Source organism: Ciconia boyciana, chromosome 23 (assembly GCF_034638445.1).
Source record: "Ciconia boyciana chromosome 23, ASM3463844v1, whole genome shotgun sequence".
Lineage (NCBI taxonomy): Eukaryota > Metazoa > Chordata > Aves > Ciconiiformes > Ciconiidae > Ciconia > Ciconia boyciana.
In genome coordinates, this window is record NC_132956.1 from 3,304,935 (window position 1) to 3,331,514 (window position 26,580).

At 50.5% G+C, this 26,580-nt stretch overlaps 1 protein-coding gene across 10 annotated transcripts in view; it reads right to left on the reverse strand.

Annotated features, from left to right (window-relative positions):
- Positions 1–24,783, reverse strand: part of NFASC (neurofascin) — a 54,951-nt gene extending 30,168 nt beyond the window's left edge. For 4 of the 10 annotated variants that reach the window (XM_072844566.1, XM_072844568.1, XM_072844565.1 and 1 more), the window contains exons 1-19: positions 24,690–24,783; positions 21,640–21,657; positions 20,489–20,594; positions 20,094–20,290; positions 19,010–19,132; positions 18,629–18,799; positions 10,488–10,599; positions 9,714–9,898; positions 9,151–9,282; positions 8,676–8,819; positions 8,167–8,278; positions 7,902–8,068; positions 6,821–6,968; positions 6,064–6,188; positions 5,088–5,123; positions 4,197–4,298; positions 3,886–4,083; positions 2,840–2,910; positions 1,981–2,203 (exon numbers count right to left, since the gene is read on the reverse strand). In XM_072844566.1, the coding sequence (XP_072700667.1) occupies positions 1,981–2,203; positions 2,840–2,910; positions 3,886–4,083; positions 4,197–4,298; positions 5,088–5,123; positions 6,064–6,188; positions 6,821–6,968; positions 7,902–8,068; positions 8,167–8,278; positions 8,676–8,819; positions 9,151–9,282; positions 9,714–9,898; positions 10,488–10,599; positions 18,629–18,799; positions 19,010–19,132; positions 20,094–20,290; positions 20,489–20,594; positions 21,640–21,657; positions 24,690–24,783 (2,464 nt within the window). Of the gene's footprint in view, positions 1–1,980; positions 2,204–2,839; positions 2,911–3,885; positions 4,084–4,196; positions 4,299–5,087; positions 5,124–6,063; positions 6,189–6,820; positions 6,969–7,901; positions 8,069–8,166; positions 8,279–8,675; positions 8,820–9,150; positions 9,283–9,713; positions 9,899–10,487; positions 10,600–15,628; positions 15,680–18,628; positions 18,800–19,009; positions 19,133–20,093; positions 20,291–20,488; positions 20,595–21,639; positions 21,658–24,689 lie in introns of those variants that run through there. The other 6 variants (XM_072844563.1, XM_072844564.1, XM_072844571.1 and 3 more) reach the window with 4 other exon arrangements.
- Between the last annotated feature and the right edge of the window lie 1,797 nt (positions 24,784–26,580).

Genomic DNA, 26,580 nt, shown 5'->3' on the forward strand with positions numbered 1-26,580 from the left:
CCCTCTGCCCCCCACGCCATGGTTTTTCCATCGCAGCCTTGCTGGGCTGCTGCCAACCGGGCGAGCAGCGGCTCTGCGCGCTGGCTCTGCCATCTGCTGGCACCCCGGCCGGCCGTGTTTTCATGGGGATAATCATCTCCTTTTCTCCCTCCTTAAATTCAATTTCTGAGGATTTCCAAACTGGGCAACATAAAACAGGAGCAACAGGCCAACTCGCAGCTTCCCGGCTGCCCTCGTTGGGGGTAAGCAGCCCCTACGACCCTGCAAATAGCATCACTTACCTCCGTCCCTCTCACTTTCTCCCTGACATGCTTTAAAAGCCGACTATTGTTTTCTTAGCAGTGCTTCCACAGGAAAGAGGGGAAAAAAACCCCGTATTTCACTCAGCCGGCCATCACAAGAATACTCGTGATCCAGTTAATAGCGGGGCTTCCTACACGCTGCTGCCAGAGGTCTGGCTCACCTCCCTCTCGGAGTGAAGGGTAGCCCAGGGTGACTCTGCTGCCGGCAAATCCAGCCCCTCCTGCTGCAACTGGCTGGGCACTGTTAGACCCAAGAGTGACAAAACTACCCGTTATTTCCACATCTGTTAATCTGAATTTGGCCAGAACCTGCTGTTGATCCAGTTGGGTTTTTTACCTCCTCTTTACAGATCACCTGCTTGTATGTAGAAATCTGCAGTTTTTTGTGAAGCAATTCAGACATGACAGGGCAGGGACTAGTTTTTTGGGGTTTGTTTTTGGTTTTTTTTTTAATAGTTTTCCCACCCCTTGGGATACAGGCAGGAACACTTTGTGTCTGGGCTGTGATACGGGAGCTTTGCTCTCCCTGGTTTACCTCCCTGTAAAGCACACATGTGCAGGCTCATTCAGATCCTCCCAAAATTCAAAATTATTGCACAAGTTTTCAACTGAAACTAGAAAAAAAACCCCACCAAAACCCTGGTAGTGCACAGACAGGTAATGCAGAGACGACGGTGCAGTCGGATGCTTGTGGAGCTTTTCCAGTAACAGCCTCTCGGCTAGGTCCAGCTTTGCTTCCGGTGCTCAGCTCTAACCCTGACTCCCACTGTTTCTGCCCATTTTCCTTCCCGTTGCCCTGTCTCCTCTGGGAGAAGATGCCCAGTCGGAGGATGTGTGGTGTGTGCTATCTCAGCACCAAGATTGCAGATTTTCTTGAAATTGCTGTGCCCTGTTTGTGCCCCCTTGACTTGAAGCCTAGAGTCATGGCTCGTTAGCTGGCTTATCTACCTCCCTTCTTGGTAATCCTAAAGTCACACAGCCAGGGACCCTCACTGATGCTGCAATGCAAGGAATTAATATATATTTCTTTAGAAATAAAGCTGTTGGCAGCAAACTACATTATCCTAACAGGATAAGGATAATCGTAGCTCAGAGTCTTGGATGCTACAGGCACAGAAGGTGATACCAGTAGCCCAGAAAGAAGGTGAAAAGAGAGTTAAACAAGCTGGCCACTGTTCTGCGTGACCAGGTGGAGAGTTTTAAAGAAAGATAAGCTGAGCCAATGGTGTGTTGCAAACAGGAGCCCGAGCTGGGGCCTTATCAGAGAGGCACGAGAATCCAGTCCAGGATGAACCAAGGCCCTTTTGGCCATTCGTAGCACCTCTCACCCGAGAGGAACTTGGTGCTCTACGGATGTCAGGGGCAAAAAATTTAATGTGGTTTATTGGAATACAGCCAGAGCTCATCTTAAATGAAATCTTACTGTCTTCCACACTCAAAGTGTTATCTGGGTATTAGAGAGAGCAAGGGAGAGGCTAAGTGACTGGGGTCATGCAGGCAGAGCCCACAACAGAATCTAATGGCCAAGCCTCTTTCTTCCGATGCCTGGAACTGGATTTTTGTGCCACGTCAAGCAGTGCTATGAACATGTCCCAGACACAGGTGCCAACCCACTGACCTTGGGTGGGATCCTGCCCTTCTGAAACACTTAACCATCTCTGGCTGAGAAAATACTCACAATCTTCCCCTGAATAGCCGATGACGGTGTCAGGCTCTGGTGCTCTACCAAAGTCGTTCTCTGCCTGCACTTTGATCTCGTAGGGGACGTAGATGGGTGTGTTCCAGACGACGTGCCTTGGCGTCTTCACTGTCTCATTGTACCAGCTCCCTCGGGGGTCCCTTCGCCTCCATCTCACGATGTACCTGAGGTTGGGCCCATAAGCTTGAGTTGCATTCAGAGGCTTAATGGACCAAAACAGAAAAAGAAAGTGAGAAGGTGAAAGAGCAACTGTATTTCTCTGCCATGGAGCTCCAAAAAGTTCTGTTCAGCGGCTGGTTCCTATTTCATGCTCCATCAGCAAACCTCAAAGGAGGTCAATACTTTTGTTCCCAGAGAGACACATACCTAGTCCTTGCCCTCCAGACCCAAGGCAAGGACCAGACCAAGAACCATATCCTTATATTCCAGTCCATACTCCCACTGCAATTTCTATCCTCCTTACAGATGCTGCCTTATTTGTGGATGACACCTGCTGGTCCACAAAGAAAAGCAAGAGCTGGTCTGTAAGCCCTATATACTGCTTAAGGAATCAGACTCTCTGAGCATCCTGCCTAACCTAGATCTGTGATACAGCATCTTTTCTTTGGCTTACACAGTTGCAAATTATTGTCTTGATCACAAACCTTCTTCTAGGCCCTAACAATGGCCTCTCTTGTAGATGCATCTTCTGCTTTTTATTTCCTTTATGATGATTAAGCTTATGGTATTCTGTATGGTACATCACACATGCTAGAGCTGCTGAGTTCTCTATATCTTAGCATCGGTGACCGTAATGGTAAGATGCTGGGTGGCTGTCAAGCATCCAAGAAGAACTCACCGTCCAGGTTATCTCCATGTTGTTTTTTTGGGTCCCTGCACCTTGAACTCCTGTTGGGTTAATTTCAGGACCTGAAATTCACATTGAAAAAAAGAAATGCAGTTTATAATGTTGAAAAATGACCATTTGAATGGTTAAAAACCCTTCATTGTGCCAGCCAAAAGTACTTCCAAGACAGAAGTTAATGGCCTGATTTTTCCAGAAGTTCCCATTCAGGTTAATGGAACATGAGACTCTCAGCACTCTTGAAAACCAGGCCATTTATTTAGGAGCCTCTTCTTTTTTTTTTTTTCCAAAATGTCCTAAATCTTTGAAAGACAGCCATTGTGAAGCAACCCCAGGAGCCAAGTCAGACACTTGAAATCTGAAACAAGAAGAGTAATGTCGAAAGCCAACACTAGATGCCAGTAGATATTGCAGAAGTACCTCTGCAATGGTTAAATTAAGAAATGCAGCAAAACTACAAAGCTTCTTGCGAATTCCTCATATGAATTTTCCCAAGTGTTCTACAACGTACAAAGCACTGGGCACACAAACTGAAGACCCGAGTCTTGGTCGTGGGACTGGAGCACACTTTACTCCTGCATCGATCTGGGCTCCTGGCCAGCTCTAGCAGTGGACAATGAATTAGCAATTTTGGAACAAAATGCCTTTTGCTTGTGGCCAGTTTACACTTGAGTCTAATTTTCCAAGAGACTTCTGAGCTTCCTGTGGTCAGAAAGGATGAAAGACTTTCTTTAGAAAGCTTCTCTGTAAGGTGAAACCGGGCCTTCCTTCAACAGATTCTGCTGGAGTGACCTTTGCATAAATTTCCATTTGAGTTTTGCTGCTCTGCAGAATATCAGTCATAGGATGAGGATGTGATATATAAAATTACACCCCAGCACATGCATGGACCAGCTTATTCCCTCACCTGTGTAAATCTGTTTGTTATAGGAGCTGTGATCATACGCCACGAGGGAAGAGTCTACACGGAGAGTGGTGGCCAGATGCTAAGAACAACGTCAAGTCACCACGACAAGAGGGACTGGGTGGACGGTACTCACGTGCCCCGTTGGTCTGGTATCGTTCGGAGGGCACGCTGGGCAGGCTGCTGCCCACGTCGTTCACCGCAATCACCCGAAATTGGTAGTTGACGTAAGGAGAAAGGTTCAGGACGGCCGAGTTGACGCTCCCGGGGTACCTGGAGTGGTTATGCCACATGCCAGGTTGGAACCGGTCCTCCTCAAACTGGACAATGTAGTCTGGGGAAGAGGATGGAGAGGTGGGGTTAAGGGCTCAGCTCACAAGGAAAGTTTTCCCTCCACCCTGCAGAAGAAAGCAGGAGGGATATGGGGCAGAGGGTCTGGCAGCTGACCTGTGATGGGGCTGTTATTGTCATCTCCAGGAATCCATGTCAGCCGCACGCTCCTCTCGGCCAGGTCTGACAGCTCCAAGTCACGGGGCCGGTCGGGTCGTTCTGTTGGCCGAGTAACGAGACAAATTAGGCTGGGATTGTCCCAGGAGCTGGGAGTCCCAGTTCCCATTCACTTCTCCTGGGAGGGGAAGCCCTGGCCGTCTTAGCCCAGACACGTGCTCCGTGGCACGATTCATGTCCTGCAGCTGTTGGTGGACCGCTGCAATTTTTTAAATACAAATGTGCTCATGTACTAATTGCGCCTTGCCTTGAAACCCTACCTGCTCCCTGTACAACTGATGTTATCTGGTGGTGGAAGCATGATACAGCGGCTTAGCAGGGGGATATATGATCTTACAACAAACTACAGGCAGCTGTCCAAAAAATAAATGCAAACAAATAGAACAGAAAGGACACAAAGCCTCAATGAAAATACATACTTGTTAGAAATGCTCTGCCCACAATTCTGGTTTCTTTATCTGGTCACAACCCACATGGCTGCACAGAACCAGCTCATGCAATAACAGTAACAGTAATAACTTCTTTCCAGGTAAAGCTTAAGGGATTCAATGTGAATTTTTTTTTTCTCCCATCAGGGCTCACCATTTCCAGGTATGGGTAAGGTGATTCTTGCACTCAAGGACTGGCACTATGGGACACAAAACGATCGGACACAGGACCCTTCTGCCCACGGCCATCTGGATGGGTTTCCAAGGACAACATGGACAGGACCTGGAAGCATCAGCTCCCAGCTTTTTCAACCGCTACACCTAGATTTGCTGGCGTTATTGGCAAGGCAAACCAAAATCAATTTACAAAATAAAATAAACCCAATGAATTAGTGATGATTACCTTTTGGTAAGTCTCTCAAACGGTTAGCAGGGACGGCTGCAAGGTAAGACATTGGTTGTTAACGGTGTTAGTTTAGTCATTAAGCTTGGGTGGCCAAAGGAGCACCTGGCAAATATAGTTACACACACAGTTACAGATTTCAGAAGGGTCCGATCCTGCCTGGGGACCAGAGCAGGTACGTCCTTCCCCCAGAGACCTCCAGTCACGCTCTGCACACCTTTATTCATACTTGTAGTACACAGCAAAGGGGAAACACCAGCCTGCTATAGAGTTAATTAGCTATTAGGGGAAAAGGAAGGGAAATAAATCAAGCCCAGTCAAATTATTAGGGATACGAGATTCCTATCGCACTCTGACAAAACTTTGTAGGGCATTGCGGGTCTATGCCAGTGGGGCTGGCAGGCTGGGGCACTCCCGTGAATGCGGCACGTCAGCAAGATCTGAGGTGGCCAAGAGCAGGGACTGATAGATCTGGTTTTTGCGAGTAGATCTCGCAGTGTACCTAAACGGGTATGGGGAATGGGTTTAGGTTGGTCACCCCCCATATTGAAAAGGCGACCTGCAAGGCTGGGAGTGGCTCCCTCACCCCCTGGTTTCCAATGTTGCTCAGCAGCCTGACATTCAGGTAAATTCACTTGCAAATTTAGGACTGTTCTCATAGAGTTTCAACATCCACATTTGGATATTTTTAGCTGTATGTAATAACTAACTACTCTTTTTTTTTTTTGGTGTCAAATGCACATTTCCTTCAACTCAAACTCAATGCCATTGTCCAAGTCTGAGATTAGGCAGCCCGTCCTTGCCGAGTCCTGCAGCAACGGAATAATTGCTCTGCCAGCATCTCCCTGAGCATCTCTGCTTCAGAGGAGAGTTCTGTGATCACAGATCACCCTTTCAGTCTGACCTTGAAGTCAGTCTGTTGTATTAAAAATAAAGCACTTAGCTCTGTGTCAGTACGTTGGGAGGACAGCTTTACCTAGCACGGTGAGGTACGCTTTAGCGGAGTCCTTGTCCAGCTCCGTGCTAGCTATGCAGGTGTAATCCCCTTGGTCCTTTTCAGCCACGCCATATATTGTCAGACCGTCATCTTCTTTCTTCATCCTTAAAGGGATGAGAACGATAATCACACAACTGTGCCTACGCATTAGGCAGAAAGACTGAGGTCTAACTGTTCTCTGATAAAATACATATAAAAGCCCAAACAGAACAGGAGTACATCTCTGGTCTGAAGATTTTATCAGCTAAGGATGTGTTGAGTTATTCTTGGAAACCTCATTTCCTAAGGAATCAGCGAATGTGCTCTGGTATATATCTGGAATAATCACACTCTTAGGAAAACAGTCCGACCTCTGACTGGCTCGTGTCCCGTGATCAGATCTCACTTCACGAGAAGGGAGTCAGCTATGGAAAGGAAATTACAACTGTACCACTCACAGCAGAAAAACATTAATTTTGAAGTAGCTTGTTATTAACCCACCCATCTTATCAAGATGTCCTAAAATATCTGTAAATAAAACCTATAGTCAAAGTCTTGATTTACTGATAAGTCAATTTTAATTGCTAGGCAGTGTCTTTTGGAAGGAGCTAGTAACATTAAAAGTATCAAGAACAGAAAATGTTGCCTAGATGGGAACTCGATGCTTGTCCACATTATCCCTGGTGACTCCTGAAACATTCTCTAAAAAGTTTGACAATCCTGGGGGAGAAGACCCGTGAAACTGTTAGAGCCAGACCTGTTTCCAATGTACAGGGGTGCATCATCTTTCAGCCAGGTGACTGTGAGTTTCAGCGTCGGGTCATGCTTTATACGGCAGTGGAGGCGAGGCATGGAGCCCCTCTTCACCACCTGATCTTCTGGTCCTCTCACAATCCTGGTTGGGTCTGCACAAAGTCAGCAAGAAAGCGTTAGGCACCAAACTGCTGAGTCTTACAGAATCACAGAATCGTTTAGGTTGGAAAAGACCTTTAAGATCATCGAGTCCAACCGTAAACCTAACACTGCCAAGCCCACCACTACACCATGTCCCAAAGCACCTCATCCAAATATCTTTTAAATACCTCCAGGGATGGCGACTCAACCCCTTCCCTGGGCAGCCTGTTCCAGTGCTTGACAACCCTTTCAGTGAAGTAAAATTTCCTAAAATCCAGTCTAAACCTCCCCTGGTGCAACTTGAGGCCATTGCCTCTGGTCCTATCACTTGTGACCTGGGAGAAGAGACCGACCCCACCTCTCTACACCCTCCTGTCAGGTACTTGTAGAGGAGTTGTAGAGTTAGCTCAGGAACTCAATGAAGAGCAGTGTTACTTGGAAAGGACAAGCATGCGCCTCAAGTGTTTGTCCAGCTTGCTATAGTGAACTGTCTCTGATACAAATGCTTGCAAATAAATTAATTTAACAAGCCATTAATTCATGCTGGCCCTTTAAAAAATACCCAGTTTTCTGAGTCAGCAATCAGTTTTGCTGAACAGGGAAAGCCCCGCTGGAAGCTTGATTCAGAAAATGTTTTATTGCCGTCAGTTAACCCTGATACACACTTTGTATTTCTTTTTGCATTGCTTATGGCATCTCACAGCTCAATATCCACACCAAGCCCTTCTACAGCTTCAGTATATCCACAGCCTTGCTTTTTTTCCAACATTAAAAGGGAATCTCTACCATTTTCTGGATTCCAGCTCCAAATTACGTAATGCCTATCCTGCTGACAGACTGCTGGAGCGCACAACCAACCCTCCCTTAACCTGAATTATTATTTCTGCTGCAAGTTTCAGAAGATCCAAGAGACCATTTTGACCTAAAGCCCTTCGTGCCCCTACCTTTAACCTCCAGGCGAACCTGGGCCTCCGCTTTACCCAGGATGTTGGTAGCGACGCAAGTGTAGATGCCCTGGTCCTCCTTCCGAGCCATGTTCATCTCCAAGCTCCCGTTCTCATGTGCCTTGTAGTTTCCTCCATCCAGCGTGTTCCCCTGGCCGTTCTTAAACCTCACAACACCACAAAGCGCTATTGTAAGGGAAGAAAGAGCAGGAAACCTCCCCTTCCCACCCCTCTGGACTGGCAGGGGACGTGCTGCAGCTCTTACCATCTCAGGGTGGGGATCGGCGAGCCGAAGAAGGGGCAGTCAAGCCGGGTCCTGTTGTTTTGAATCACCCTGATGAGCTGATTGCGGGGGGCCAGTATCCGTGGAGGCACGTCTGCAAACAGCAAAAATCACAGCCATTGGGAAAGGAAAAAAAAAACCAGTTTCCAGATGGCTGCTCCCTTTCCAGTCTTTTCTCCCTTCTCTTTTTTTCACTCTTCCTTGTTGGCACTTTCAAGACTCGGTAGAGCTTCTCCATTCCCCCTCATCTCTCCTTCCCTTTCTAGCCTCGCTACGTGAATCAGCTTACATCTTAGCGCCAACAGGACCTCCTCAGCCTTGCCTGGCTTTGCAGGTCCATGGCAATGGACTTCTGCTCCAAAGCCTGGTTGCAGAGGTCATGTACCTTTGTGCATTAGCCTCAGAGTAGCTAACAACAAAGAGGAAAGCAAACAGAGAACTGCTGCAGGGAAAACTTGAGTAGAGGGTGTTCATGTTCCATAAGTACTTACCCAGGACGCTGACAAAGGCATTGGCGAGAAGGTAGCCATGCTCGTTGGACGCGTTGCATTGGTACACAGCGCTGCTGCCAATCTGGGTATCTCGAAATACAATGGTGTCTCCAGCCACCTCTCGGCTCGGGTTGGGGGGAGAAGCTTCAAAACAGAGAGAATTTAAAGAGAGAGATTTACATTCTCAAAACAGAGAATTTAAATTAAATTTTAAATTACAATTCACAAGACTCTCAATATCATTATGCATCTTTCCATCGCAGCCCAGACGATGGTACGTGACCTCCCCAGCCTACAAAGACACGATTCAACTGGCCTCGTCTCAGACAAGCAGGTGGTTTATGTGCTGCAATGCCGGAGCCCACGCACACTGCTCAGCGGGGTGCCTGGCACCCCGACAGCAGCTCTGGCTCTCATGGTGAGCCACAAGATCCTTGGCTAGGTTTTTTGGAGGTACAGATTCCTCCTTGCTCACCTTCTATAGGCTCGCCATTCACCAGCCACTGTATTGCAGGCTTGGGGTTCCCGTTGGCTCGACACACCAGCCTGCCATCCTCACCAGGGGCCAGAATGAGGTTCTGGGGTTCGTCCAACCAGTATGGAGCAGCTTTAAAATACAGCAATGCACCAGTTAGTTATAAATGCAGCAGTACTACCTCATCCAAAATCCTCTCCCTGCCTGCACCCTGCTGAACTAAGACATGAAAACACCGTCCTCTCGAGTGGGCTTTCTTGGGTGCAGCGAGAGTGGAGAGTCCTCTTCCCCCCTCTTTGGCCACGATGCTCCCGTTTTGCACAAAAACGCAACCGTTTATATCAGTGAAGCTCTGCTGAGTTGCACCAGCTGAGATCGCGTCTCACACTGCTTTTAGGTCAGTTTGGACAAGAAGCAGGTATGGCTGGATACAGCACAGAGACAGCCCCTGCAGAAAGCCCCCGCTCCCCCTTTCAACAAATCAGAGCATCCCCTTCCGTGCACGTCCCCTCACAGCTTCTGGTTGCGAAGGTTAAAAAGATGGCAAGGTAAAGATGACGTACCCTTCACTCTCACCGAGATCGTGTGGCGGATGCTGCCCATCTTGTTCGACGCCAAGCAGAAATACTCCCCGGAGTCTTCCTCGGAGACGTTGGAGATACGAAGAGCCTTGTTAAAGTTTTCCAGCTTGGTTTTGCCTGCTGGGAGCTCTCCTCCTTTCTTGTACCACATGATGTCTGGTGCTGGTCTAAGGAGAGGGGAGGAGATAAATGCTTTTGCAAGACAAGAAAATGACTCCTAAGAAAACAGTTGATAATCCTGCACTCGGAACCACTCGCACCCAGGGAAAAGGACTGATCCAGCTGCTGGGCCACCCTCCTTCCTACCACAGCCCCTAAACCAGGACCCCGAGCATCACCAGCCGATCAGGAGCTTCTGCAGGCACATGGACCCGAGCCCAGGACGCTTCTGCAGGCACATGGACCACCAGTGTCCTCACCCGCAGTTTATACAGTGCGGTCAGGAGCACCCAGGAGATTTGCAAACAGCTCTAAGGACAAACCAGTGGGGAATTAACCTTGGACAGCAAGTATCCGAAGACACCTGCTTCTCTGAACAGTGCTGCAAAACTCAATTCTCCTGTTTGCTCCACGCTCTTATGCTCCAAGTAGGTTATGAGAGTATTGTTAATGGCAGTTAAAAGGAAGGGAACGATCCCTTTTCCTAGCCAGAGGTATTTCCACTGGTGATTCAGCTTCTTGGTCCCAGGCCATCCCACCGGGGACGGCTGGGCACCACCCTCTCCCCATCCCCACCGGCCGGGAAGCGGTACGTACACTCCTGAAGCAATGCACTCCAGCAAGAGGTCCACCCCTCGGAGCACCATCTGACTGCTGGAGGTCCCGTAGGGATACATGAAGCTGGGAGTTGTTTCCGTAATCCCTCGGGCTGAAATCAGCAGGAGAGAAAAAAACAAACAAAACAAAGTGCTTTTAAACTCTCCTTTGCTGCACCAACGGGGAGGGCACATACAGGGCCAGAAATACACAGTGTTGTCAGGGGGAAGCTGTCAAGTTCCCAGCCAAGCCTGGGATACTGAACTCACCCAGAAATGTACCTGGAAAGTAGAGAAGGGCTCAAGGTCATTTTTAAAGTGGGGGAGAAAAAAAAAAGGGGGGTAGAGAAAGGATGCTTGGCAGGCAGGGAGGTAAAGAAGCAGCAGAAGATGGGCAGAGGGAGCTGAGCTGCTGGGATGGTGCATCAGGAAAGTCCCCGCATCATCGGCTCCCGCCGGGGCAGCACCTTTCCTGCCCACCCCTGCCTCTAGCACAAAGAAATGGGCTGAAATCAGATGAGCCGTGGAAATACTGATGGACAGAACATGTAACAAAGGACAAAAGGAGCAAATGGGCACAGGAAGGGTTTACTCGGACAACTGAGCCGCTTTGCCACAGAGATCTCCGAAATATGGAGGATCCCGGCGCCGTCTGGGGCTCTAGCAGCACCAAGGAGGTTTCCCACCCTTACCAGGAGCTGCGGGGCCTGGAAGGACAGTGCCCTTTGGAAAGGAAGAACTTAGTGGCCAAAATAACAAATTTCAGGACTGGACAGGAAAGTTTAACAGGAGAAAACCAGGGGAAGACACAAGACAATTCTCTACAGATACACACAGCAAAGGTCTCTTTGTAGGGGAAAAAGATGAATTATTAATGGAATAGATTCCATTAATAAATTGAATTATTAAACTAGATCTAGATCAGTGAGGACAAAACAGGATGAGATGGGCTTGAAAGCAGCAGTAGCAGAGACGGAGGTTATGAGATTAGGAAAGGGGACAGAATGGCCAGGGTTGGCACAGGGTCACTACAAATACCAAAGCAATTTGGTATTGGAGGAGAGCCCACCCCGGTGCAGGACCAGGATCTCGGGGTGCAGACCAAGCCCGCTCTTGCTGCCCCGAAAGCTTCGTTCGCTCAGCGAGCAGGAGGCAGCCAGGTCTGCCCAGCACCACGGGGCTTTTGGGGATGCCCACGTCTATTTGGGGAGCCTCCACCTGAGCTCTGGTAGGGGAAAAGGGCTGGGAAGAAGGAGGGGAGAGAGGGCAAGGGCTGTTCATGGAGTTCCCATCAACCTGCCTTGGAGAAAGGCTGGGACCAGCCTCACAAGGGGAAAAAAAACCCCAACCCCAGGAGTTAAACCGTGCCTTTGAAACGACTCCACATCTGCCGGAGCGCGGCCACACACACGCATCCCACCGCTCCCACGCACCCACAGGTTACCGGTCCGCATGTGCTCCTCAGCGGGTTAGTCAATTATTTGATTAATGGATTACCAGGGCAGGCAAATCTTGACCTTATCCTGAAGGGCCAGTTCTCTGGGCAGGCACACGCTGCTGTTTGCTTGCCTGCTTCTGCAGAGAATCTCGTTCCTGGTTAAAACCAGCCACCCCATGCCGGGGCTCTGCGGGGGGATGACAGAGCCAGCGGCTGGGTTTAAAGCCAGGATTTATCAACAGCTCCCATACCCCCGGCCAGACTCGTGAACTTCTCTCTTCTCATGTGATTAGGAGAGCGGGATATTATTTTCTAAGCTAATATTGGCTTTTATTAGCCAACAGTCTGCAGCCTGTTTGAACAGGCTGTACGTTTCACTCCCACAATGAACCCATTTGCTCAGGAGCCCGGGGCATAACTAGAAGAGATAAGCAGCAGTGCAAGCCAAATTTTACGAGCCATATATTAATGATGAAAATTAAAAATAAGGGAGATAAATTAGTATCCTATCCACTTGTTTAATAACCCTAACAACAACACTGCATAGCTGATAAGCTTTTTGCCGTAGTACAGCACTACTAATAAATATTTTGATATTTGTTATAGGGAGAGGCCAGAAATTCTCTCAGGCAGAGGTACCGTTCCAGCTCTGAACTTGCGGCAGCTACAGCTGGAAGCTGTCAGACAAATAGCAACGTCTCACTCATCTGTTTGGATGGAACAGAACTGGAAAAATAAATCCCATGGCTATTTATTTCTGCTCAAAAATAGACTCTGCTTCCAATATATTGCTGCTGTTTTCCCCGCCTCTATGAAATTGGACCCGTTCGGCTGTGAACAGGATATCCCAGAAACAGCCACTTCTCACCCCGGAGCAGCCAAGTGCCCCCTCCCCACAGTCCTGACCTGACAGCATTTAAAAATTGTACATCAACTTGCATTTCTACTTAGAGGCAATAATAGGAATATGCACATCCAGACACATCCCATCTGTTCGCCTGCACAACTAGCCAGCTTTAAAACATCCCATGGTTTGCCAAAATAAAAAAAAGAAAAAAGAACAAACCAGACTTTCCATTTTAAAAAAAGGTGAGAAACTTCTGCTGATAAAATATTCAATTAATCCTTTTAGATCATTTTTCCTTCATAACTGAAGACAGTTTGCCTAGGCAATTAAGCTTTGCAGCAAGGAAATCATTGCACCCGCTACGAGCCGTGGGGAGAAGGGCTTGGTTGCATCTCCCGCAATCAGCCTGGCCCTCGAGCCCAGCGTCCCACAAGCCGCTCGTGCCCCACGTCCACGCCAGCAGGTCCCGTGTCCCCGAGATGAGCTCGGGCACAGCCATCGCAGACTGGCAGGGCAGGGGACTCGCAGCCGCCCGCTGCTTTGCCGCGCAGCCCCCGCCCGTGCCCATGCAGCCCGTCCCATCGAGCTTCCCTGCAAGCTCTGCAGAGCCCTTTGCCTGCTGGCGCTGGCGCTGAGCCTGTACCGTAGGGACCAGCACCCCAAGGTACAGGGTCCGAGAGCCCCAAGTCTCCCAAACACCTAAAATACTTGGGAGACTGATGTCCCCCTGCCCCTAAGACTCCTTGCTTTGCTGCAGCTGGGTCCAGTGGCTGCTACGGCCAGACATTCCAGGGAGAAACACGGGGTTAGCAAAAAGAAAAAAGGGCCGAGGGTAAGAATTTTTTTTACCAGTTCATTAACTATTAAGAAATTGTTGGTTTGGAGCTCAGATTTGCACAGGGGCATCAGTGGGTGATTTGAATCCACTGGACCCATAAAATGTTCCAGAAGACATTAAGTGCAAATAATCTATATAGTGCAAAGAGCGGGCAGTTTATCCTATGCACCTATGACTAGAAATCTGGAGAAATCTGTGAGACTGTGCAGATAAGATCTCATTTTCCTAACCAAGTGACTATTAAGCATCCCTTTTCCCCGAACACAGGCATGCAGCGGGAGATCAAGAAGCCCACGACCACCACGGTGACTTTCCCTCCTGATCCGGCGAGGGCTGCAAACACAGAAGTGGTGCCCAGCCAGCATGAAGGCATTCTCTTTGAAATGCAAACATCATTTATGCTGCTGAGGTGCAAGTTATATTGACAGGAGAGCTCGCCACTGGATTTCTCTTTGGTCCCTGGCCCTGCGTGCCTGCGAGGGAGGCATCTCCTCCCGCTCACCTCTAGTTGAGGCACGATGCAGTCTATGCACTTCCCATCGAAGCTCATTTTGCTGGCAAACCCCTTTCACAGCCATTTCTACAAATATTTCCAGACTACGCCCGGCCCATTTGCTGCCACCAGCACTTCCTCCGAAGCTGGTTCTTCTGCGGAGCCTTCCCCAGCTCTCCAGCATCCTCAGAAACCTCCCACTCCTAGCCGCCGGTGAGATGCCAACACCCCGGTTGCCTTGGCAGGGAAGGGCTGCCTGGGCTGCCTGCCGGCATGAGAGGGCTCTTGCCAGGGACACCGAATCCAGTGCCCTCGCCTGGCATATCCTCCTCTTCTCACAACTTCTCTCACAGCTCTTCTCCAACTCTCTCTGCTCTCAGCTGGCAAAAGCACTCCTTGTCCCCAAAAGTCCTCGTGGAAGAAGAAAACGTGCCCTGGGTTGTGCAAGGCACAAAACAAGCTGTGGCTCCGGCTGGAAAGCTGAGCGGGATTTCGCTGGAGGGCACGGCCGGGGACCAGCGCGGGGCATCGCCGGGGCTGTCCCCACCCCGCTGCCACACGACCCCGGCCCCCGTAAGCAGCAAGAGGGGCAGAAAGCAAATCCTGCCCATGACAGCGCCTGGCCTTGGGGCAATCAGACCCCGTGGGCTTTGGCGAGGAGTTCGCATCCCTGGTAGTGCCTGTGCTCTCAGCATCGCCCGCAAACAGCCCCATCACCCCGCTTCCCTACAAACCCCTGCTGCTGCCCAACTCTGCCCGCGTTATCCCATCACGTCCATGACACTTCCAATCTATTCTCAGGGCAGCGATCGTGCCCCGGGGAGCCGTGCAGTTTTGTGTCTGAAGCATAATTTATGAGTTTGGGACGGGCTCCTCCCAGCAAACGCAGGCTCCGGAGGTAATCTCCCTGCCCAGACAAAGGGCAAGAGCCTCGCAAAAGCATCCAACACATGTACAACCTCACCACAAAGAAACAAAGCACCCAGCTTTTGAGAAAGCCAAATACTCCTCTTTTTTTTTTTCTTTTTCTCCCAGTCGCTGCCTGTGTTTAGCCGCAAATACAATAGATGCTCTTTCTGAAGACAGAGAGAAGAGGGGTGGTGGGTCTTATCTTTAAATCATGAGCCTTTGCTGAGGACAAGCCACCTCTTCGGCGAGGAAGCAAGCTGGGCTCGCTCAGCCACGCAGACTTTTTCACATGGGCCACATCCTATTAATCCAAATGCCTCTCAAGCTGAGCTCCGCATAGCCAGTTAATTAGCTTAAAACTCAATAATTTTAAATTGTGAAAACTTTGAGGGGATTTGTTCGCTATTTGGCTCTTTCATGGCACCCAGTTTTGCAAAGTTGAGGCTACGACCCACGAACGCGGGACGCGGGCACACACAGGGGTGCACGGGCACAGACGAAGGGCAGACGATGCTGCGAACGCGGCCGCTCGCTGCCCGGTTAGCGCGGGAGATTAAGTCGGGTTAGGCAGAAGGGGGTTAAATTGTGAAGGTCTCCAGAAGCCAGCGTTGACTCACCACTGTACATGTCAGTGTGATTTCGTAAAGACGTTTCGTTATGGGGTTTCTCTGCAATAAACAAAAGACCGTGAGCGTACCGAGTGCCACAAAGCGGGCGGGGGGACAGGCGGTGCGGGGGGACGGGGGACAGAAAACAAAATCATTTCCTGAAACACAAGAGCAATGCGGACAGGCAACAGCAGGGGTACAAAAGCACTCTGAGCACAGCTGCCTTCCAGGACAAACAACATAACACAGCAATAAAAGAGAGGAAGAAGAGGACTGTTTTCCTCCTATAAGATGGGAAGACAAATAAATGTATGCAAATTGTATCATAAACATTTCCTTGAAGTTTTTCTTTTCGGTATAAAGACAGTTGTATCTTTGAAAAAAAATTCAGTTCAATTTGGAGAAGAAAAATGCTTTTTCTCTCAGTTTCTTAACTATGACAGAAATATATTCCAGCTTCTTTTTCCCAGCGTAAAGCATAGGTTGGACACAGCTAGGCAGCAGCGTAACGATGCCGAAAGGCATGGCGAAGATGAACAAATAAAAAAAATAATAATCATTAGGCTCTAAAAGCATAATCTGCTGTAAAATCCCTTTTAATGACAAGGTAATTAAAGTAGATCGTGTTACATGCAAAACACCAGCTCTTCAATAACGTGCTGCTCTCGTTTATTGACAACCATCGCCAGCCATCACCTGTACTTGAGGAAGACAGCGACCGGCCGCCGCGCTCTGCGAGGAGGCGGGGGATGCACGGGCCTGGCCCGCGGCTGCTGGAGGATCTGCCCTCCTCGGCTCACGCCGTTACCTGAAATACTGTTTTGGCGTGTGAGAACGCCCTGGTTTCCACCGGGATGCGGCACAGCCGTGTTACGGTCTCATCTGCCCAACAGGAGATGCGAGAGGCTATGTTGGCTACCATACAGTTGTTGCCCTGAGCCGTAAGTCATCAGCCACGCACCGTGGCTCTGTGCAAGGGGGTGAAGAGAGCCCGGCAGATGCCCAAGAGCTACCTGAACCTGGATACACCGGAGAAACTCTCTGCAGGGAAAGGCACGGGTGTATCGCTCCCCCAAGCCTTTGCATTTTTCTCTTCTTGCGTCCAAGGGCATGGCAATCCCAGGCACTGATTTTTCAGCAGCTGGTGAACTTTTTTTTAAGGACAGCCAATGCTCATGGCTTAAGGCTGAGATGACTGAACAGCTTGAGACAAACACAAGCTCGTCTCCCTTGCACGCTGTACGTATAAAGAAATTTTTGTATCATAACAGATGAGAAATTAGAGCCTTAGTTCTTTAAATTATAAGGGCCTCTGGGGAGCGCAGGGGGTGGCATTTGCATCCAATAATACAGCAGATGTTTCCAAAGGAAAACTTAAAGAGAGGGTCCAGTATAATTGGAAGCCAATTCTGCATAGCCTGGGAGCAAAAATGCTGTGGTGGCATCTGAGTGTAGCAGGAGGGGGAGCTTGTATCTGTCTGCACAGAAATCTTCCAGGATTTCTTCCACATTTTTTCTATAGCTTGATAAATAAGTCAGGCTAAAGCCTTTGGAGGCTCAAATGACCGCAGATCTTTGCCAGAATTTCTCCAGCTCACGCTAATTTAGGACTCAGTCGTTCCCTAACAGGTAAATTGTTTGTCCAGCTCTGTAAACAGACAAATAATACTCAGAATGAATTACCTACACACATTCCTCACCATTAGCAAAGAGCCTGTTTATCGTATTTATATTGCTGATTCTCCACTCATGCTTTGCACGGAGGAGAAGCTGTTACAATAAAAGTGCAAAACACTCCAGGACCCGTCTGCGTCTCACATCACTTTTAGGTCACTGGTGGCAGAACACTTTAATAGCATTACTTCTCATTTAAGCTGCTGTGAGACCAGATTAAGCTCCTAACACTGGGATTCAGGAGCGCGTTGTGCCTGCTTTGGACAAGAGCCTGCTCCCCAAAACACAACCTTGCATGTACCAGCACACACTACCCCTTTCTCCCAGTCTGACCTTACTGGGAACGGGAGATGGCTCCCATCTGATGACTGGGGCCCACAGATGCTGTTTCTGTGTCAGTTGCTGATTGTGCCGGTGCTCTGCGCACACACCCCAGAAGAGAGCCCATGCTCTGCAGGACCTGCTTCAACTCAAAAGCTTCACGTTCTGCAGCGCTCAGCTCATGTCCCCTCTGCCAGCGTCCCCACCAGCCAGCTGGCACGAAATGCATTAGCATCAGGAACTCGCCTGCCTTCAAGCAGTCTCGTTTCTAGAGAAGAGACTGCTGGTGGCTGGACCTGCCCATGGAAAGGCTCTTCACATGCCTGGAGAAAGCCACGCACGTGCTCCTCCTGTCCCCCAAGACGATGCTCTTCACCAAGGTGAAACTCGGATATCTGGCCATCCTGACCACGTCCCACGTGTACGCGGTCGGACCCCAAAGGCTCAAGCCCTCCTGTCGGTACGTCCCAGAGCCATGGAGCTGAACAGCAGCTCCTGGTCAGCAGGTAAATCCTGAGCTGTGCAAGGCTGACACACACTCAGTCCCCCTGTGCAGCACCGGCACAGCTGGGGGTTCCCTGTAAACCCAAGCCTGGAGCAAACCAAGGCTAATTCCAGCTTTTCAAACTAGGGAAAGATCACTTGATATTATACATTCTCCTAAAGATGGGGGGAATGCCCCACCTGTGTTCAAATGCTTTCCAGTTTATCCCAGACAGACGGACGTAGCAATACCTGCACCAAGCTACCTCTGCAGCCCTCGACCCATGAAGTTGCAAAGCTCTGAGATGCTGGAGGGAAACCACCCCCCCCTCCCTGCCAGGTTAGCCGTCCAAGGACTATCATTCCTCATCCAAACAGGTTCCTGTGCTATCCTAAACAAAATGAAGGAAGCTACTCTTCTCCCTGGTAGGTCTCAGTGCTGTCAAGAACAGAAACGAGGTGTCTGGAAGGAAAACCCTGCCCGAGAGAGGCCAGGGAAGACCCATCCTGAGCGATCACCGTGACACTTACTGGTTTTCACCTTGAGGGTGTAGGGGTTTTTCTGCTGAATGGTGTGGGTGAAGTGGAAGCGCGCGTTGCAGCTGTAGTCGGTCTGGGCATCCTGCAGCATGACGTTGGAGAAGTACAGGTCACCGTTCTGGCCCTGGGAGACACGCTTGTCCTGATGGATGGGCTCCATGGCTGCAGGGCAGAACAGGCACTCAGAGCAAGTCAGATCCTCCCGCGGGCGGCTGCGCAAAGGAGAAACCCCTGACCCAGGCCACGTATGCGTGCCCCCAAGCTCTGAACTAGCAGGGATGACCCTAAATGTAGTTATTTCAAATAAACCCTGCAGGTGATGGAAAGGCCGCCCACAGGGTTCAAGGTGGGAAGGGGGTTGCCCCAACTCACAGCTGCTCATCCAGAAGATGACGGGAGAGGGCAGGCCAGGCGGCGGGTTGCACTGCAGACTAAGTGGAGCGCCTTCATCCACCTCTATCACATCCACCTTCTCCTTGGGCCACAGGGGAGACTCTGCCATAAGAAGTAAAGACACCGCGTGAGGAAGGGAGGGTAGTAACTTTGCAGATCTCTTCCCGCTGGACCTGGCCTGGTTTCAACGGAGCGGCCTCAATGCAAACTTCATTTCTACGTGAGCAAGATTCCCTTGTTGTGGTTTAGCCCCAGCCGGCAGCTAAGCACCACGCAGCCGCTCGCTCGCTCCCCCCCGGTGGCATGGGGGAGAGAATCGGAAGAGCAAAAGTAAGAAAACTCATGGGTTGAGATAAGAACAGTTTAATAATTGGAATGAAATAATAGTAATAATAATAATGAATTGTAATGAGAAGGAAAACAACAAGAGAGAGAGAGGAACAAAACCCAAGGGAGGGAAAAAGAAAAAAATAAAATTAAAAAAAAAGATACAACCACTCACCACCCGCTGACCGATGCCCAGCCAGTCCCCGAGCAGCGATCGCTGCCCCCCAGCCAGCTCCCCCAGTTTATATACTGGGCATGACATCCTATGGGATGGAATAGCCCTTTGGCCAGTTTGGATCAACTGTCCTGGCTGTGCCCCCTCCCATTTCTTGTGCACCTGGCAGAGCAGGGGAAGCTGAAAAGTCCTTGACCGGTGTAAACACCGCTTAGCAACAGCCAAAACATCAGTGTGTTATCAACATTATTCTCATCCTAAAATCCAAAACACAGCACTGTACCAGCTACTAGGAAGAAAATTAACTCTATCCCAGCCAAAACCAGGACACCCTCAAATTTATAGTGAGTATTTCCCTGTTAGCTACACCCATATCCTTCATGCCTTCATCTTGGTCCTGTGGCTGGATACGTCCCAACACAGGTAACAGATAAAGCAGGCTGACATGTTTGAGCACTGGATATTCTCCACGCCTCTTCTACAAAATCGCATACAATGCAAACAGTCCCTGCTCCCCCTGGGGCTGCTGGCTGCTTGCTCTGCGCCACTGCCATTACTCACTAGAAACCTGGAGGTGGATTTTGCTGGAGAGAGCAGTGCCGTAGTCGTTCCGGGCGAAGCACTGGTACTCGCCCTCATAATCCTCTGGCCGTCCCCCGCTGTGGAAGTCGATGACCAGCGTCCCCGACCGCCGCCGCATGGACACCTTGGGGTCCTTCGCCACGTTGAAGAACTTCCCATTCCGCGTCCAGGAAAAACTGCAAGCACAAGGGAGAAGTTGGTTTTGTAACCATGGATCATATTTACCTGGTGAGATCCTTACCTGCGCTGCGCAAGCCAACAGCTGGATTAGCTGATGGTGTAAACGGCACGGCTCGACGGGAGAGGAGCTCCTCCAGAGCCAGCTCTAACGAACCGCAGAGCTTCAGCGTAACAAGGGCTGTAGATGCACTTACGTGGGAACGGGGTTCCCTTTGGCTTCACATTCAATGAAGATGTTATCCCTTGGGTCGACGATGTAGTCCTTCACAGACTGCTTGGTGATTGTGGGGGGCTGAGGCACTGCAAAGCAAACGAAAAGCCGTGAGGAGGGTTGTGCAAAGAGGGTAAATCCCCTCTCTGCCATCCTGCGGCAGATCCTCATGGGTTTTCAGCTTCTTCCCCAGGCTGGACATGCAATTTGTGGTTTAAAGCCCTTCAACACCCGAGGAAGTTACCATGAGCATTTGTGGGGGTGTACTGCTACCCATCACCTCTCGGACCACCGGCACTGTTCAGACTCCCTTTCGGTACTGGGAAGCCCCCATTTCTCACTTGATATCTTGGTCTCATTAAGAAATTTCACAGTTCACCTTCCTGCTACCGCAGGTTGGTTGAATTGGACTGAACGGCGTCCTGGCTGTGCCCCTCAAAGACAGGGGCTGCAGCTGGAACAGGGAGCCAGAGAGCCACTGCAAGACGTTTACAGGTATTCCCTGTGCAAGAAAGAGGCTAAAAACCTCCCAGGTTTACCCTGAAGGAGCGCAGCGCTGGTGTTTAGAAGGGCAGGGCTTGTGAAAAGGGGCATGTGAGCCCAGCAGCCAGTGTAGGACCTGGATCTGGCCCCGAGCTCTGAATTGAAGAGCTCAGTCCCACGGCTGTCCTGGAACGAAGCCGTTCAGGTCCGAGGCTGTTTGCTCTCCCCCCAAGAGCTAGCGATGCTTCAAACGTGCCAGTACGTGGAGTCGAGCTTGGCACACGCGCTTGTGCAAGGCAGAGGACCCTGCTCTCCTCTGAGGTGTGGCATTAGCAATTACAAGCCCCTGCATCGCAATGCTTGCATCGCAAAGACAGTCTGGTTCCTGCTCCACGGAAAGCAGCAGAGCCTAAGCACTCCTCCCTGCTGCTCCAGCACCTCCCGTGTCTCTCCCAGCCATGCCTGGCTGTGCAGAAGTGGCTTGTCCTGACTCTGGCCAGCCCGGCCACAGGAGCGGGCAATGCACCCACGAACACCATGTGCCAAGCAACAGCCACCACCGGCCCCCTGCTCGGTACGGACCCCTCGTGCCCTGTTCAGCCATGCAGAGGAGACGGACATGTACACACAGAGGGCAAGGGGAACACTTACATTCACTCTGAATATTTGCTGTTATTCCCAAAGTGCAAGCATAATGAAAAAAAGAAAAAAGGTTAATTGAGGAACAAACCTATATACATCATGTACGCAAACATAAACATGTATAGTTATTGTAGGGCTTGCAAAAACTACACACAAATCATTTTACAATTCAAGCATGTTCTAATCTACCTACTTACAGTCCATGTGGGAGAAGCTGCTGCTGAGCGGTCCTGTTAGCTGTCAACTGCCTCTGCAGCAGGGGTTTTTTGGGGGAAAAGAAGGCACAGGCATACTTGGACCACTCGCCTGCAGGCACTGGCGGCCCCGTGGACCAGCGGGTTGCCCGCAGGAATTAGCAACATTCCCCCCTTCTCTATGGCCAGGCTTACCCTGAGCCCACCCCGGTTTCAACCCTGTGAGTCAGAGGCTAATATGTGCCTGATAAACCCTGAGCTGGCTTTTTAGGTGATGCTCAAACTCAGGGAAGGTGCCTGTAATATAGGGAGATATATATATATATATATATACTGTCCCCAGAACAGGGGCAGGCAGGATTTTATCCAAAGAAGAAAACTTCTTAGGGTTGGGGAAGGGAAAAAACACCTAGGCAAGCTTAAAAGAAAGAGCAAATAGTGCAGCTCCCCCTGACACCAGGGGAGCGAGGGCTGGTCCCTCTGCCCTGAGGGGACCCTGAGGCTTTGCCCATGCATCTGCCCTCTCCCGAGCTGCTTCTGCCCTTAAAAAATAAGGGAGCAAAACACCTCCCTGGGGAGATCTCCACTCCCGAGGAGTGTCAGCAAGGGCAGCGGGGTGCCCACCAGCACCTCAACCCCTGGGGCTGGCGGGGGGTTCGCCAGCCCCCTCCTGCCGGTGGGGACCGGGTAGAGCCCACAGCCCAGCACTGGACAAAGGAGCTGATCTCCGTGGGGCAGGGAGGACTTTCAGAGCTGGTGGTACGCGTGGGATAGAGCTCGTGCACTCACAGAGCCTGTGATTTGCACGTTTATCAGCCCCTGCACAAAGCCGGAGCAGCTGGGGCTCTTCACACACCACCTGGTCAGACCTGCAGCCATTCGAGCGCAGGCGGTGCTTCCATTAGCTCAGTCTCCCAGATGAGCAGTGGGTGAGGGAGCCCTGATCACCAGGTGGCTTAAACAGGAGCCGAAAGCAAACCCCTGATGGCTCTGAAGGCCAGGACGGAAGTAAAACAAAGCTGATGCTCCATGTGTCCAAAAGAGCTAAGGGAGGTTGGGAAGGGTCAGCCGGCGGGGACAGGCGCCGGCAGGATCCCTAACCCTCGCCCGGGGCTGGGAGATGCTCCTCACCCGCCTGCTCTTGGCACTGCCGTACGCACTGCCTCCGCGCACGTTATTTACAAATATCTATCGTGCAAGGGACCCGTTCAGGAAAGGCTGACAAAAGGATGCTCTTAGTTTGGATCCCAGTTTCCCACCAGCACGGGAGGGGACGGATGCTCTCCTGCGGCTCAGTGCTGTGCAGCAGGGAGGAGGAGACCAGAGAAACGGTGAGCTGCTGAGAGAGAAACGGTGAGCTGCTGCAGGCTGCCTGGAGCATTTCTCCACCAGCTGTCAGCATTTCTCTTACTTTCCTAAGGTCGCATTACATTTAAGTAGCGAAATTACTCCTTTCCTGATGCAGAGCACAAGAAATGGCAGAAGGCGGCTGTCTGCAGACCCATTCAGTTTTCCCCAACTGCACTGGGCCCTACTTCCAAGCTGGCTGCGTGCATTTCTGGAATATTATAGATGCTGACAAAGCCAGGCCTGAAGGAACCACCGAGCTGTGTGCATCAAATAAAATTCCCATTGCTGGGAGCAAGAGCAACCTGTGCATGTTACAGCGCTGACTCCAGGGGAACAGATATTTTCATCCACAATCATCTGGAATGGAGCAGAGCAGGGACTCGGACTCGAGTCTGGGACCCTCTCCTTTTCAAGTAACGTAAGTATTTGTTTCCCTCCGCAAAGTAGAGCTTTCTCACCCTTTCTCTTCAGTTATTTCCAAGTTTCAGCCCAAAGTCACTGCCTCAAATTTGCCTTCCCATTTTGCTGCCCAGAGTCAGGGATCAGCTGAGGTACCACGGCTAAAGCCAGCACACCCAGGGCTCCACAGAGCAACAACCCACAGGGCAGAAATTTCTCCTATCAAGAGCAACCCTGGCACTTCAGCCTGAATTTAGGCCCCAGCAAAAAGCTGTGCTTTTCCTACTAATGCACTGCTTGCTGGAGGATTTCTGTGCATTGCACTGTCGGAAGAGATTCCCTGCAGTGACAGGCTGATTATTATTAACAGCCGCTACAGGAGGAAGCTGGGACACAAAGAAATTATGAAACTGGTTTCCAGAACAGTGGCTGAGCAGCTCTCAGTACGAACCCCCCTCTCAAGTGCATTCAAACAAGTCATGCGTTTCCCACGCCTGGCCTGAAGATGTCCATTCAGCAGAAACATCAGCCCATGTCCCCCTTCCTCCTCGCTCCATATCCCCCAGCTCTTCTGAATAAAACATAATTTTCTCATCTCATAATTAACTGAAAAGTCCCAACAGAGAGGGAGAGAGAGAAAAATCAGATTGCTCTGCAGGACCTGCCTGGGTTCCCGCTGCCCTCGGGGACCTGGGTGTCCAATTGTGGCAGCATCTGCCCGAGCAGATGAGCAATGAGCTCGCGTCCTCCACAAAGGAGCATCCCAAAGCCTGCCCATGTCCTGCAGGAACACCAGGAGTCCTGGGATGCTCCACGGAAATCAACAGGCTGAAGATTTGCCAGGACTCGATTTCTTCACCAGCTTGGCTCAGATGCTCTGTCCCATTTTGAGATGTGGTTTTAAGTCCTTCGCTCAGCTTTTTAGACTAACTAAATCAGAAAGTGACTTAGGTGACTTTCTGGAGGGCACATGGTTTAAGAAGAAAAAAAATAGCCCCAAACAAACAACAGAAAATAAAACCTTAGGCCAGACCAGGAAAGCCGCCTGGGCCGTGCACATCTTCACCTCCTCAACCATTTCAGCAGGAGTTTTTAGAGGGGTAAACCATAACTTACAATCCAGAGGGACTTCGATGGTGCTGACGAGGTGATGAAGGTAGAGAGCGAATGCTATTCCTGCGCAGGTGAGGTGGTATCTTTGCATGACCATTTTGGACGCCTGGGCAGTGTTAGGACCTCAGTTGCATCCCCCGAGGCGAGCAGACCAGCGGCAAGCGCAGACGGATCCTCAGCTGCAAAACGAACACAAACCCCGCGGTCACTGAGCCGTTTACAGCTCCATTTCTGTCATCTTCCTTTTGGCAACTGTGGAGAGAGAGTGTTTCCAATCCAAAAATATTTCTGCGGAGGGACGGGGCTGTGAACAGTGCCAGAAATAGTTTCCAGGCTCTGGTGACCCAGGTACAAGCCCATGGTCACTGTCCTCCCAACCCCTGGGTGGCTCTGCTGGCAGAAAATCAGCCTTATGGGGTTATTTGCGCTCAAACCCTGGAGAGACCTCTTGGATGGAAGGAGAAGGACCATGCTGTCCCCTGGGACTGATGGAAAGTTACTCAGAGCAAGTGAATACAAAAGCAGCAAACAGTCCCCATAGCATAAAATGAAAAGGATGATTTGCTGTTTAAAAAAATTACAATAAATTGTATTTTATGCACAAGAAATACCTACATAGCAAACATCCGCTCCCTCCGGCGGGGCACCGGGATGAGCTCTGCCTCCATGTGCAGCCTGCCAATAGCAGGGGGACCAGCTCCAGAGACCCCTCACGTACCAAAGAGCCTGTCACCGACCCGGCACAGCCCTAGCAGGAGTCGGGGCACGGCGGGACCTTTCCCGACCAGTCTCTGAACGAGCCCATTTCCAACCGGGCTCCAGCTGCTTCCCTCCCCAGACGGTCCCTGGTGCCAGATGCACAGCAGCCGCTGCCGGGCTCCCAAAGGCACCCATCCGAACCTCCTGGGGACTGCCAGGTTATCATTTGCATCTTCCATACGCATACCTGTTATTTTGCTGTTAATAAACCCATAGACTAAATGCAGATTAAAAAAGAGCAAAAAGGAGGATAAATTATCCCATCTGTACAATAAAAGCCCCCTTAGAAAGACTGCTGTGGCACAGAGGTTGCATCATGGCTGAGTTACAGCTCTCTGTAATAGAGTTATAAAAAGGGCATCGGCCGTGCAGACAGCTCGCTCGGCTAAGAACAAAAATAACGCCGGGGCAGCAAACAGTGGAAAATCCCCAGCCTTGCTCCGCGCCGCTCTTCCCCGGCCCTCGCACAGGCTTTCGCCGAGGTGGGACGTCGCCAGGCAGGGGAGCAGCGCAGAGAGGCCATTTGGCAAGCAAGGAGAGCCCGTCTTCATGAAATATAAATAACCGGCTGCAGCTTTGGACGCTGCTACCCCTTCAGCTGTTCCCGAGCCCGGTATGAAGCAATTGCAGGAGGGAGGGGGGATCCAGCACAACAGACAAAACCCGGCGAGCGCGGGGCTGCCGGGGGGCTCCGGGTACCGCAGGGAACGCTGCTGGGAGCCAGCGAGGAGCAGATGTCATGGAAAATAAACAGCCCTGACACATGGCCTGGGAAGCTCTCCTGAACCCCAGACAGGATCAAACCCAGCGCAAGACAACTTTTAAGGACGCTTTTCCCCGTTACCCTTATGGGGAACAAGATGTGCTTAATGGTTTCTCCATCCAGCCCTCCTCACTGCCCTGCTGGGGTGTGATCGGGGTCTCCACGTCCCCGCTCTTGGGCTGAAGCCCAAAGGAACTCACCGTCCCAGTGTGTCCCAGTTACACCAGATGACAGATTGTAGGTTGTGAAGGGGCTTAGAGGCGAGTGTCGCTTTGATCTTTTTTGCTCGTTCTAAGGATTTTCCAATCCAGCTGTTGCAATAAAAATAGCTGAAGGACAAAATAATTATAGGACTGGGCCAGTAATTAAAGT